Genomic DNA, 12,922 nt, shown 5'->3' on the forward strand with positions numbered 1-12,922 from the left:
GTTCTCTCGCAGGCCAAAAACCTAATCAAAGATCCTGCCTGCAGCATTGACGAGCTGCATCGTATCATGTTTTTAAAAATTAACTTAGACAAGAAATCGTAATCTAAGTTTTCAAACAAAATTTGAGTTCACGTTTTACAAACGTGATCGCAATACACAAACTGTGTAAGATCGCTTGATCCAAAAAAAACAACTTATAAATAAATGAACAAAATAAGCTGGTTTTATAACAAAATTCAGCCATTGTAGTTCAGAGTAAAAACAATGCAGAAACGTTTACCCTCTTTCAACCATCTATGTATGTATATACATATTTGATATTGGCGCCAAAACTAAAATCAATATCTTAAGAAATGTAGCAAACACCTGTCTATAGGTATTTCGGCAATGATAGATGGCGCTCACACTTTACAGTGCTATAGGTGGCGTGTTGCCTCAATAGGCTTAAAAATTACGTATACGACATAGCGGAGTTACACTCCCACGCGCTGACCTGCTTTTCACCCATCTCCGGGCGACCAGAGCTGGAAAACGAGCGACACTACGAAATCGAATAAACATCGAGTTTTGTGCCATCTCTCTGTCGTGCGCTCGCGGCGCAATTAAGAAATAATTGTGAAAATATCTGCGAATTGTTAAAAACGCCCATTCGGAAAGCGCAAAATTTTCGCGAAGACGGCGCGCGAGTAGCATAAGTAAATGGCAATATAAACAGTGAAAAATTAATGAAAATTTCTGCGTTTTGTTGCGTCTGCCCTGGTGAATGTGTGTGTGTATGTGGATGCGCGTTATTAAATAAATTAATTATAAGGCAGAGTTACATATTTGAAAAGCAAGAAAAGTGAAAAAGAGTGTAGTCACTACTCTCTTTTTCTCTCTCTCAGTTGCCAAAAAGTGTTTCAATACACATACAAGAAACGGTTAACCAAAAAGAAGTGGCTGTAAGCGTGCTGCCGTAAACAATTAAACAAATCGGTTGGAAAAATCACTGAAAATATGTAGCATAATTGCAGTATTTTCGCGTGTATGTATAGGCGTATGTATGAAATATGTAAAGCCAGCAACAGCAAGCAGAGCAGCATATACACACATGGAGAAATCGCCCAAAAAACTTTCTGCGCAAGCTGCCAAGAGCGAGAGAGTGAAAGAGGAAGAGAGCGAGAGAGATTGATTTCCTTGGTGGAAATGTATGAATGAATTTTCGCTTTTGCAAATTTTATGTTAATAAAAAAACCGTGCTCGCTGCAAGTGGATCGCCCGAAAAGGCTAAATTAATTAAACAAGATAGTGTAAAATCCAAAATCAGTGATTAAATCGGATACAGACTCCCAATTTGAGCCTCTCCTTCTCTCAATTTTCATCTGTTACATCTTTTGTTGCTTGGAAAAATCCGTGTATGTACGTGTGTGTGCCAAGTTTTCCACTGTGTTTGTCTACACGCCCACATAAGTGGCCCTGTGTTTGTGTATTTGGAAAAGTAAAAGTGATTCTCGATTTATAAACGCAAAGCCCGAAATTAATTATTTACCTCTAACCCATTTAGTGAATGAATAAAACCCCCTAACTGTCTATAAAAATACCCCCCGAAATTGTGCCAAAAAAAATAGTATACTGGAGATCGCAGAGATATATCAAATCGGATAACAACTACAACAACGTGGGATAGGATTGTCTTATAGTCTCATCTAGTTTCTGGTGTTGTTGTTGTTAGATTACCTTTTTTTTCGTTGGAAAAGTTTGTGCAGCAGCAGCTCTGAATGTCTTTATGCTTTAATCATGGTGTATTTCGCCACCAACAACAACAACACCGACACTATACGCTGCTATATTAGAATCTTTCTGATAACGAACCATGACAGAAGGACATGAAAGGTAAGTTATCCCCTATTTTTAGACAACAGTCAAAATTACATGTTAGATATTTAGACTTGAAATCGAATATTAGACCTATTTTAACCGTATCTCGATTATAACGTCTTAAAACTCATTAAACAAATTTAACAAAGTATCCTACTTATTAAAAATTATTATTTAACATTATCTTATTAAAAACTAAATAACTTTGACTAAGTTTTTATTAAGATAATACATTATCGAAAGCTAACTTGAAAAGTAGCATGAAAGAGCCATACCATAATTTGAATCTGAGCTGCCAACAACTTCATGAAAAAGCTTTTCATAGCAGAAATGTGTGCCAAAAAGGTATCTTGGATGTGAGTTGTATATTCTAATTTAAATGTAGATCCCTATATCAACACATATGTACATACATACGTATTTGCATTGCTTTTTAGATGCAAGTTAAGAAGCTATAATAAACCTTTCAGGATGAAAAATTCTTTGTTTTTTTATAGCTCAAAACCTTAATACTTGCTTGAAACCTCATAAAAAAAGTTTAAATAATTTATATTTAGTTTTAGGACAAACTACGTAACAGGTTTGCTGGCTCTTCAAGTCAGCTTTTGTGCTTGCCAGCTGGTTGGCTATTAATTGGCGTGACCACATTAATTGCCTTCAATTGATTGCTGATTGCTGCAAAACATATTTCAATTTACGGAACACTTTTTAATTGAGTCGACAGCCTTTTTTCCTCAATGGACAACTGAGTGAATGAAGGAAACCGTGAGTCATTTGTCTGGGCGAATTGAAGTCTCCACATTGTCTGTCGACACTTTTAATGAATGAAATGGAACGCCCCCATGTGTGGTTTCTTTTTCCGTTCGCCTCTGGGTCCAATAATTGCCGTTGTTACGACTACTCACGTATTATTGCCTCGCGCCACTGGCGCTCTTTAAATTCTATTCGAAAATGATGTCATTTTGTGTTTGTCCGTTTGTTGTTTCGCCCCGCGATTCGTTTTCTTTCAGTATTTACATCGAGGGTAAGGCAAAAGCCTGCGCAACAAGAACAAAAAAGCATAGCGCCCAAGGTTCCTGTAGTTTCATTCATGTCTTGCTCTTCATGCCGTCCTCATAATGAATTGATATGCGAATCGCCCCACACAAACTTGCATAGAGGGTGCTTAGTATTATTGCTAATGGTTAAAACAATGGAGATCATTTTAAAATTCACAATAAAATGTATTTTTCATTTGGATTAACATCGATATTGTCAAAAAGTAGGCAATAATTGATTACAAATTTAAGACTAATAGTTGGGTTTACCTTACTGGTTTTAGAGATTGATACTTTATTTTATTCGTAAGTAATATAGCAGGGAAATTAACATTTTCTAGCTCTATGCTTTTTAAGCTCATTATGGCCCTCTATATTTCTTTGTAAGAAGCACCCTGTTTGAGTTTCTTGTTGCAGCGGAAACAACATTTGATTTCAATTTAGCATTGTAAATTGATTGGCATGTGAATAATGTAACGGTAAGCGGGACATCGTGACCACGCGACAGATGTAAATGTGGTTGTGTCCAAATACGTGGGTGCAAAAGTGTGTGTGTTGGACAGTGGGGGCTATCAAAACTATTCGCCTATTTAAAGGGGCTCTGTGTATTGGAACTTTTTTATTGTGGTGTCGCCTCTCCGACATTTTCGTGTGGGTGTGCACGAACACAAGCACATTACGTATACGCACACGCAGACCGTTGTTCATTCATCTTTTTCTGCTGCAGCCTCTGTCTGTGTGTGGGTGGGCTTTCTAGTGTGAGTGTGTCTGTGTGTGGGAGTATCCAAGCTATTCAGTTGGCAACAATGTTTTGGGAACACCAACAACTACCAAAGGTATACTCATAAGTTGGGCATCAATGAATGTTGGTTAGAAAACGGAAAATTCGTTAGTTGGTTGGTTTTAACTTCGAGCCCAGATCATTTAAAGGCGACAGCTCCAGCACACGCACTCACATACACAGATAGACAAAGATAACTGGAGCTCCGCTCTCTAACGGTTTCTTTCCCACGCATGCGCTTTCCCTGGAAGTGAGAGCTTCCAAATATTGATAGACTTTTAGTTTCGGCTTGGGGCAGGCTCTTCTAGCTTTCCACATATATTTATAAAAGTATATATGTTTCATATTTGTTGGAGTTGGTAGTATTATCTATGTACGTAAAGCCCCTTTTATTTCTTATTTCGACTACACCCTGGCCTTTCAAATAAAGTGGCAACTCTAAATCGAAATGGAGTGAACCGTTAGCGCCTCTCTTTCTCAATGAAAACCCGTTATGCGTTATATGCTCTGACCCTGGATAGTTCCGTTGGCTTCCTTTCATATTTCATTCACAGTGCCTTGAAAATCCTTGACTAGACTGACGTAGCTGAATGAAAATCATAGAAAGACCAGTCCTTGACATGTCCTGTGTTTCAGAAGCCCGGTGACGTAGCGACAAATATTCATTCTGTAAAATCCAGCGAAACTAGGACAAGCATGTGTATATAAGACACGCACACTGATGCACTTACATGCACGTAGCCCTCTCCCCCACTATGAACTCACACCTACTTGGCACAGTGGAGTTTCAACTCCCTTATTGAAGCTTTTTTCATTGAGTAACTCCCCTACATTTGCCCGGGAACTCTGGTTTTATTCAGGCTTAATCAATTTATGCGATTCTTGTGCGCAGGTCGTCAAAAACTCCATTTCATGGTCCTCATTCATAAGGCAAAGGAAAACCATGAAACTGAAGTTGCGGTTTCTTTTTAAGAATGAAGCTGTTAGCCTATTTTGGAATATAATTTGGCACTCTTTATTTGATGATGATAATATTTAAAGAAAATTCAACAACAAATTTTCAATTTTTTTTTCATCTCAAGCCACAAGGATTATATTTTTACATCGAAGGACTTTCAGCTATTTTTAGTTGTCATTGGTTTTTCACATTCGCTGGGGTGAATCAGTCGCTCCTGATGGCAGGTGGCAACTAGCATCCTTACTAAGGCTTCCTTGACTGGTCAAAAAATTGAATTATCCAAATTAGCGGCACTTGTAGGTAATCCTGTCGAAGGTATAGAGGCAGCCCTGATCCTTCAATGGCTGGCATTCGTTAAAAAACCATTGGTAGCTTCAGCATGACTACGGTTTCATACACAAAACTCAGCAGCAAACGCAGTAGAAGCAGGTAGACTTTAACACAAATGTGATATCTCTTGCAGAACCTTTTTTATAAAAATATATATAAGGTCTAAAAAGAATATTGTAATTGTCAAAAAATTAAAGTTATCATCTAACGTATTTTTATTGCATTCTCTTTATTTCACAGCGACTTCTTAGTAACAGTACGCGCACAGGTAATGACCAGAGACGAGAGCACCGAGGGCTGGCTTCCGCTGGCCGGGGGTGGCCTGGCCAACGTTTCTATCCGGAAGCGGGCTAGGCTATCCCCATTGGCATCGGGTCATGACTACATCATCTACGGACAAAGGATATCCGATCAGAGCGTAAGTAATCCCTAAAGAACCCACAAATATGAGATGGTAATAATGTTTTCCTTTTCACAGGTTATATTGAGCTGTGTGATCAATCGAGATCTGAAGTATTACAAAGTAATGCCCACATTTCACCATTGGCGCGCAGGGAAACAGCGCAACGGACTCACATTTCAAACGGCCGCCGATGCGAGGGCCTTTGACAAGGGAGTCCTGCGCGCCTACAACGAGCTGATCGATGGTAAACTCCTGCCAGGATCCTCCTCCATCTACCTACTAGTTGCATGACCGGCTTGCACATCCCGTCTCTCTGCTTTCTGTCAGCCCGCTTTAGTTGCCTTTTGACTCCTGCTTTCCTATTCATGCAAAAAAAAAAAAAAAAGAAAATACCACTTGCCTCTCTTTCTTCCGATTTTTCCAAGCCTTTGCCTTAGTATTGCTTTCGTTTACTAATATATGACTTTTTTGTATGTCTTATGCTCTACTTTTGCCACAATATCAAACGAAAAACAATGAAAACAATTATCAAAAATCACCACACACAAAATCACATTGGAATATTGCAAATTTGTTTCTAAAAACAACAAATCAACCAAACATTTTAATCTATAATTTCAAACGAATTGGTAAGTGTTTAATGAGGCCCTACCCTTAATTAGTAAATGTGTGCTGTTTGCTTTGAAGGAGCATTGTGCTTTAGTCACTTCAAAATTCCCAGCACATACATATCTCAGAAATAGTATAGTCTAGTTCACACTTGTAGGTCACTACTTTTCAACGAATTCTTTTCGATTTCCGTGCTTACACCTAGATGTTTTCTGCTCTCTAAACTCTATCTCTTCTTATCTGTACAACTTTAAACTGTTCTCTGCTTTGCGCTTTTATAAAAACTTTGTTCTTTGCTCGAATCCATAACCATGTTTCTGTGCACTAAAATCTATTTCCTTTGCCCTATTTAGGACTGGCCAAATCGAATCCCACAATAATTTGCCCGCCGCTAACCAAATATGATTCGGTTGGCGAAGATGATGTATTCATGACCCTGGACTTACCTGTGGAAAGCGAGAGTTTACAAAAGATCCATTCAAGCCCTGAAGGCAGCGAGAAAAGTCACAGTACGTATTTTATTTGATAAGAAAACTTTATGTGCCGTGAAAGACAACTTGTGATCGATTAGATTACCCTTTTCGAGGACATTTCTTATCAGATCCTTTCACCATTTTACAGAGAGCATCAGCAACAATTCCGACTCGGAGAAGCTGCCCCCCGCCGCCCATTCACTACATATCCACGGACAAAACATCGGCCACCACATCGCCGCCGGACGCTCCGCCCGCATCTGCAGCTCCATCGCCGGCGACCGCCGGTCAGATAGCGGCCAGTGAGAACTACTCGTACGTGACGCTGACGGCGGTGCACCACGACTACAACTACCCGGTGGTGGACCAGCCGGTGGGCGCCCAGGTGCTCAACGCGCGTCGGGAGTCGATCAGTGCGCTGAAGAAGCGCAACGCTCTGGAGGCGGCGCAGGCGATGGCGGCGGCCCAAACGGTGGCCAGTGGAGGTTCGGGATCGGGGAAGGCGCTGCACAAGCCAAACGTTTCGGACATCCTGAAGAAGGAGACGCGCCTGCGCTGCCGCTACTGCCACGAGTTGTACAGCGAGGATGGGAACCGACGCGGCGCCTGCGAATATGCCCCCGATCCCTTCCGCAGCGGCTACGAGTGCATCTCCGGGATGGGCTGTGCCCGCTGCATGATCTACCACTGCATGAGCGACGCCGAGGGCGAGACGGCCCAGCATCCGTGCGATTGCAGTGCCAGCGAGGCCGGGTGCAGCAAACGCTGGCTGGGCCTGGCGATCCTCTCGCTGTTTGTGCCCTGCCTGTGGTGCTATCCGCCGCTCCGCGCCTGCCATTTGGCGGGCATCCACTGCGGACTCTGCGGCGGGCAGCACAAGCCGCATGTCTGACATTTGGAGGCCCGCTTGCAAGGACAGCACGATGATGACCCCAGGCCCAGAAGCGAATTCCACTACCACCACACCGAGCAGACGACGGGCAGCACCAAGCGTCCGTGGGGCGTTCACAAAAAGCAGTTGCAGCCATCGCAATCCCAATCGCAGCGACACTTCTACAACTGGGAGCTGTCGCACAGCCTGGGCGCCCCACAGCAGCCGCAGATTCCGCCGTATTTGATGCAGCCGACCGGCAGGAAGGCGGCACAAAACGACTACGGACGCTTGCTGTTCTAGAGTGACACCTTTAAGACTCCATTCTGGCCAACTGATTTATCAGTTACATTGATTTCCTCACCTGGCAGCCAAAGAAGTCTCTAAGATTTCTGAAAACAGGCCATACAATGCTTTCTGTTGTAAAACATATATTGTAAAAATGAAAAGCTCAGCTTGAAAGAGCCGGTTGAAAATGTTTAAATCTCTGTAACTGGCAAGTCAGCTGGCGAGAATGGTACTTTAGTTCGCTTTTAGTTTCATTTCGGTATACTCCATTTGAATTGCCATAATTTATTGTATATACAAAAGCAGGAAGGATTACGTATCTATTTTTAATGTACTTTATAAATTGTAACTTATGTTTAGTGCTCTCGCTTAATTATAGTTTTGTAAAAACAGGCTATTTGTTTTTATTCGTAACTGAAACAATTTTTTTAAAATCAATTATACAATGATTGTTTTAGTTTTAGTTCTTTAGGGTTTTTTGCTATTTACACTTGCTTGTTTACAATTCGAAATTGGAGAACAGTATTAAAAGGCCAAGGCAAAGGCGAAACGAGAACTAAATATATTTAAATGCGATTTTCTCTGCGCGATTCCAATTTGTTAACCAATGTCACGCGCTCAAAACTCACACGAAATGTTCAAACAAACGGCAACCTGATGCGCAAATGAATAATATGAAAAAGGACACATGCAACTAGGAGGAAGAAGGCACAGTTGGCGACTCCAACTGTCAATAAATTCTTCTCTGAACCTGAAGAAAGAATTACAAATTGTATTCGACTCCTCCAGCAAAAGATTCGGCGGCAATGCTCGAATTTTGTGAGTTCGCTATGCTCAGCAATTGTTACTTAAACGAGCTTTAATTAAACACTATTAAGCCATTTAGTTGCCTTTTAAAAAGGATGTTTTTGTCTCTTCTTAGGGCTCATGAAGATTCAAAAAATTCCTTTTGCCAAGTACTCGAAATATATGATTTTGAAACCTTGTGTTTAACCGCAGAAAGAACAACCAACTAGAATTAGAGAGTCAATGAACGAACAAAGACCGTAGCACTGCGCGTTTGGAAATCTTTTGCAACTAAATAATTCTAGAATGCGAAGCAATTTGTAATTTTTAACAAAATGCTAAACACTTTGGTCGATTTATAAAATAGCCCAAAGAAAAGGCATTGAGCAAAGGGGTAAAAAAAAACAAAAACAATTTAAGTGTTTTCAAAAAATCAACAAACTCATATATGCAGCTATATATATATATATAAATAATAAAAAACAAAAACATTAATTTATTTCTTACTATATAATTATTGTTGTACTAAGTCAGTGAGAAAAAAACCATGAAAGAAAACTTCACACGAAAACTAAAACAAAATGCATATTTATTAAAAATAAGCAAAGGTTGTGCAAAAAAAACACATTAAAAAGCAACATTATTATTGTAAAAATTAACTAAATACGGCAATTGTTATTAAATGTGCAAAATTCAGTAAAAACATTGATACAAACCTCAGAAAATACAAGCCAAGATATGCAAACGGTCATCGATGGAATGAAAAGTTTTGAGAAAATAAGAAAGGATGAACCGGGAACCGATCAAACGGAAACAAAACACTCAACAACAAGAAGTACAAAATGTTAAATATGTATCTATAATTTACAATTACGTTTTATATTATTTAACTTAAACGCTTACTCAACGGAAAATAGCTAACTATTATTAAAATCGTCCTCACACACAAAAACACAATAAAACTAGCTCAAATGCGGAATTATTACTTTAGCTTAAATAACATTCACCTACTGCAACTTTTTTTCTTCTATTATTTTACATCGAAATAAACAAAATGGTTAAAATAGCCGCATATACTCATATTAAATTGAAATGAAATGTGTCATTACAGAAATGGATAATGAAAATAGAAATATAAAGATATATTTATTCATATAAATGTATTTGAAAATGTGAACAAAAAACAAAAAGAATACCAACAATAAAACACAATTTAATAAACAATGTGAAAAGCTGGTGTTTCAATTTTGTATTATAGCAGGCTTTCCTTGAATAATACAAAATATGGAAACACTATCGAAATGGATGAGCTGATGAAGCAAAAGTTACCAACAAATCTAGAGAATGCGGGACAGGAACTCACCTGCAGTGTGCTGTTTACCAAGTGGGTTTTAAAACTATTCAATGTTATCCTAGATACTAAGATTACCCTAGAAACATTCCAGTCCAAAATGTCACCCAAAAGGTAATGGCGCTGGGGTCGAACTGAACTCGGTAGCGCAATTTGTTTCGAAAACAGAGGATCTAGAAGTGGATCGGGTCATAAATAGATTTTCCAAGAAAAGCTTTAAAAAGGCGAGGAATTTGAATCGCTCTCTGTTCGAAATTGGTCATAATTTCGAGAATGTTGATGGCTGGTTGAATTTAAAGCAACCGCTCAAGGGTAAAATGACCCCGGTTCTTCGCTACATTATCGAGGGTCACCTCATGACCACCGTGAAAATAGAGATTAATAAAATGTACTTCAACTGTCATTTTATTGTACTCCAGGCTTACTCCAGTTTCTTCAAGGAGTTAAAGCAAAAACCCCTGCTGATAACCCTTCCCAAGGATGTTGTCTCCCAAAAGGCCTTCATGCTCATCTACAAATGGATGCTGAGTGATAAACCCAGTTTGGAACGCCGATATATTCTGGATATATTTGTGGCAGCCACCTATTTGAGGATCGACAATGTGTTGGAGCATTGCTGGAAGTTTTTCGATGAGGCTAAATACTACAATGAAGAATCGGCTTGTGTCCTGTATGTTGAAACTCGAAATCATCCTGCTTTGGATGTGGTGCGAAATGTGATGCTGACCAGGATACAAAAGTTCCTTTTGACTTTTGTAGCTACAAAGGATTTCCTGGAGCTCCCTCTCACGCATTTAATTTATCTGATAAGTTCTAGTTCGGTGTGTATAAATACAGAGATTGAGGTACGGAAGTGCCTGAACTTTTGATTGATCTGATATTATTTATTTGCTTACCCCTTTTAGATTCTGTTTATGGCTGTGCGGTGGTTGGGTCACAATTGGAGCCAGAGGGGTGAACATGCGGAGCGTTTGATGTCGAGTGTTTGCTTTCCACAGATGCCTCTATGGTATCTCATTTATTTGCGACGGGAAGAAGATAACAAGATTATGTTAAATATACTATCTTTACCGGAAATGGATAGACGGATCAACGAAGCCATTTCGGGCATCACCTCGCGAATTTATGAAGAGGAACTGGCGGTTTTGGAGGGCCGTGCTTTCAAAAAGGAGAATCTTTCTTTGAAACCGACCACTACCCATCGAATCTGGATTCGTGATAGCTTATGCGGATACTTACACTGGACTGGCTGCCCGAATACCCGCGAAATACGATTCCATCATTTCGAAGAATATTTGACTGAACTGCAACAGAGTTCACCAGATCACTGGTCCAAAGTGAAGATGAAAGATCCAAGCAAAAAGTTCGATTGTTGCAGATTGAGAAAAGCTCGCTTAACAGATCCATTTCCTGTTGAAAATGAAAAGAAAACTACAGAACAACCGTTACAAAACAAAAGGTTGGGGTCTTTGCTTATATAAATTATTCAAGCTTTCCACCTTTATTGCAATTTCAATTTGCTTTGTAAAAATAGGTTTTATTTGTTTTCATTTCACTTTATATTTTTGTAGTCCGATAAAAAGTCTTTTTTCAGTTTACAAAATTGCCAAACACAAATTTTTTCTTTCAGTGCAGTGAGACCAGTTGCGACTTTTCTTGATAGTATTTTAGTAGACTGGTCCTAAAGCAACGGGCACACTGGCAATTTACTTTGTTTTGGAAAACATTCACAGCAATCATATATTCTTATCACGAAAATGGAAAAACTGGAGGCTCTGAAAATATCTTCGATGCGTCCGCGCAGCAATATTCTGGATAGACCGCTCTCCAAGGGCAAAACGGAGGTTTCCCAAAGCATTGTGGCGCTGTTGTTCAGCGAAATCGTGCAGTACTCACAGAGTCGAGTGTTTACAGTGCCAGAATTGCAAACAAGGTAGGGTTTTTACACTATAAACTAATTTTGTTTAATAACTGATACATCATTTCAGGCTCCATGACCTAGGTCAAGACGTGGGCACCAGGATTATCGACCTATACTTTGTGAGGGAGAGGAGTTCCAAACGGGAAACCAAACTAACGCAAATGCTGCTGTTTGTAAAGACCACCGTGTGGAAAAATCTATTTGGAAAAGAGGCGGAAAAACTAGAACATGCAAACGATGATGAGAGGACGTACTATATCATAGAAAAGGAACCCCTGGTTAATACTTTTATAAGTGTGCCCAAAGATAAGGGTTCCTTGAATTGTGCTAACTTCACAGCTGGCATTGTGGAGGCTGTGCTGACAAATTGCGGATTTGTAAGTTCTGTTCGTAGCCCCTATATTTAACTCGGTAACACCTTTCTTTTATAGCCTTGCAAGGTCACCGCCCACTGGCACAAGGGCACAACGTACATGGTTAAGTTTGAGGACTTTGTCATCGCCCGCGACAAGCAAATGGAGGAGAAATAAATTACGTTTACTTAACAGTAGCTTCTTTACGGTTTTCTTTTAATTCCACTACAAATCGAAGATCAATCGCTGAATGCAAGGCTTAAATAAATTTGAACTGGCGATCCTTGTAGGCCACCTGGCCAGTTCGGTACTTCTCCTCGCGTCCATCGCGTTCCGCCTTAAGAGCCCAGGCGTAGAGGGCAATTGGCAGGACTACAGCGAACAGGCCCGTGCGGAAGGATTTGCCTGTGGGCTTGAAGTGCTCGTAGTTGGAGACACGCATCGCCTGGAAACGGGCTAATCCCGCGTCGAACTAGAAGGCAAGATTAATTACTAGCATTTATCCCAGCGTGATGACATAACCAAGCCAAGGATTGGCGCTCCAACTTACCACGGTGCCGCCCTCGCCTGTGGCATGGCGATAGGGATTGGAGCTCTGCTTCAGAAACTCCTGACGCAGCTTCAGAGTCTGCTCATGCTTGCGCTTGATCAGGTCTTGCTCCTCCTTAGACAAAACCATTTTTTATTTTTGTGTTGCAAACCGAATTCTAGCAACAGCTGACAGGAGTGAGAACGGACCAGGAAAATCGAAAAATACCACACTACCAAAAATATAGTATTTTTGCTCCAATTGAACAAACTTGTCAAATGATATCGATAATAAAAATTTTCACCGGATTTGAATCTTATGTTTTTTTAGTATGCTCTTAGCAAAGAAGATGGTAATAGGCTTAATATATTTTTT

The 12,922-nt window shown here is 40.0% G+C and overlaps 4 protein-coding genes across 5 annotated transcripts; 3 read left to right on the top strand and 1 right to left on the bottom strand.

Annotated features, from left to right (window-relative positions):
* Nucleotides 1–549: 549 nt before the first annotated feature.
* LOC108086731 (sprouty-related, EVH1 domain-containing protein 2) lies at nucleotides 550–8,054 on the top strand. Its single transcript, XM_017183759.2, is given in 7 exon segments — nucleotides 550–773; nucleotides 1,544–1,872; nucleotides 5,204–5,381; nucleotides 5,442–5,610; nucleotides 6,329–6,484; nucleotides 6,597–6,631; nucleotides 6,633–8,054. Coding segments are annotated over 6 exon segments (1,548 nt in total). The 5' UTR covers nucleotides 550–773; nucleotides 1,544–1,852; the 3' UTR covers nucleotides 7,623–8,054.
* A 1,627-nt stretch (nucleotides 8,055–9,681) lies between these two features.
* On the top strand, nucleotides 9,682–11,252 carry LOC108086623. 2 transcript variants are annotated; one of them, XM_017183599.2, is made up of 3 exons: nucleotides 9,682–9,777; nucleotides 9,839–10,589; nucleotides 10,650–11,252. In XM_017183599.2, exons 1-3 carry the CDS (start codon nucleotides 9,695–9,697, stop codon nucleotides 11,223–11,225), a joined length of 1,410 nt encoding a protein of 469 aa, XP_017039088.1. In that variant the 5' UTR covers nucleotides 9,682–9,694; the 3' UTR covers nucleotides 11,226–11,252. The 2 variants fall into 2 exon arrangements, with proteins under 2 accessions (XP_017039088.1, XP_043064065.1); XM_043208130.1 differs by having other exon boundaries at nucleotides 9,839–10,565.
* Nucleotides 11,253–11,428: 176 nt separating this feature from the next.
* LOC108086708 (trafficking protein particle complex subunit 5) lies at nucleotides 11,429–12,215 on the top strand. Its single transcript, XM_017183713.2, has 3 exons — nucleotides 11,429–11,677; nucleotides 11,733–12,042; nucleotides 12,097–12,215. Exons 1-3 carry the CDS (start codon nucleotides 11,502–11,504, stop codon nucleotides 12,193–12,195), a joined length of 585 nt encoding a protein of 194 aa, XP_017039202.1. The 5' UTR covers nucleotides 11,429–11,501; the 3' UTR covers nucleotides 12,196–12,215.
* On the bottom strand, nucleotides 12,197–12,769 carry LOC108086709. Its single transcript, XM_017183714.1, has 2 exons — nucleotides 12,569–12,769; nucleotides 12,197–12,490 (listed from the first exon to the last, which is right to left on the bottom strand). Exons 1-2 carry the CDS (start codon nucleotides 12,695–12,697, stop codon nucleotides 12,278–12,280), a joined length of 342 nt encoding a protein of 113 aa, XP_017039203.1. The 5' UTR covers nucleotides 12,698–12,769; the 3' UTR covers nucleotides 12,197–12,277.
* Nucleotides 12,770–12,922: the final 153 nt, after the last annotated feature.

The sequence above is a fragment of the Drosophila ficusphila genome, unplaced genomic scaffold (assembly GCF_018152265.1).
Source record: "Drosophila ficusphila isolate 14025-0441.05 unplaced genomic scaffold, ASM1815226v1 contig_414, whole genome shotgun sequence".
NCBI lineage: Eukaryota > Metazoa > Arthropoda > Insecta > Diptera > Drosophilidae > Drosophila > Drosophila ficusphila.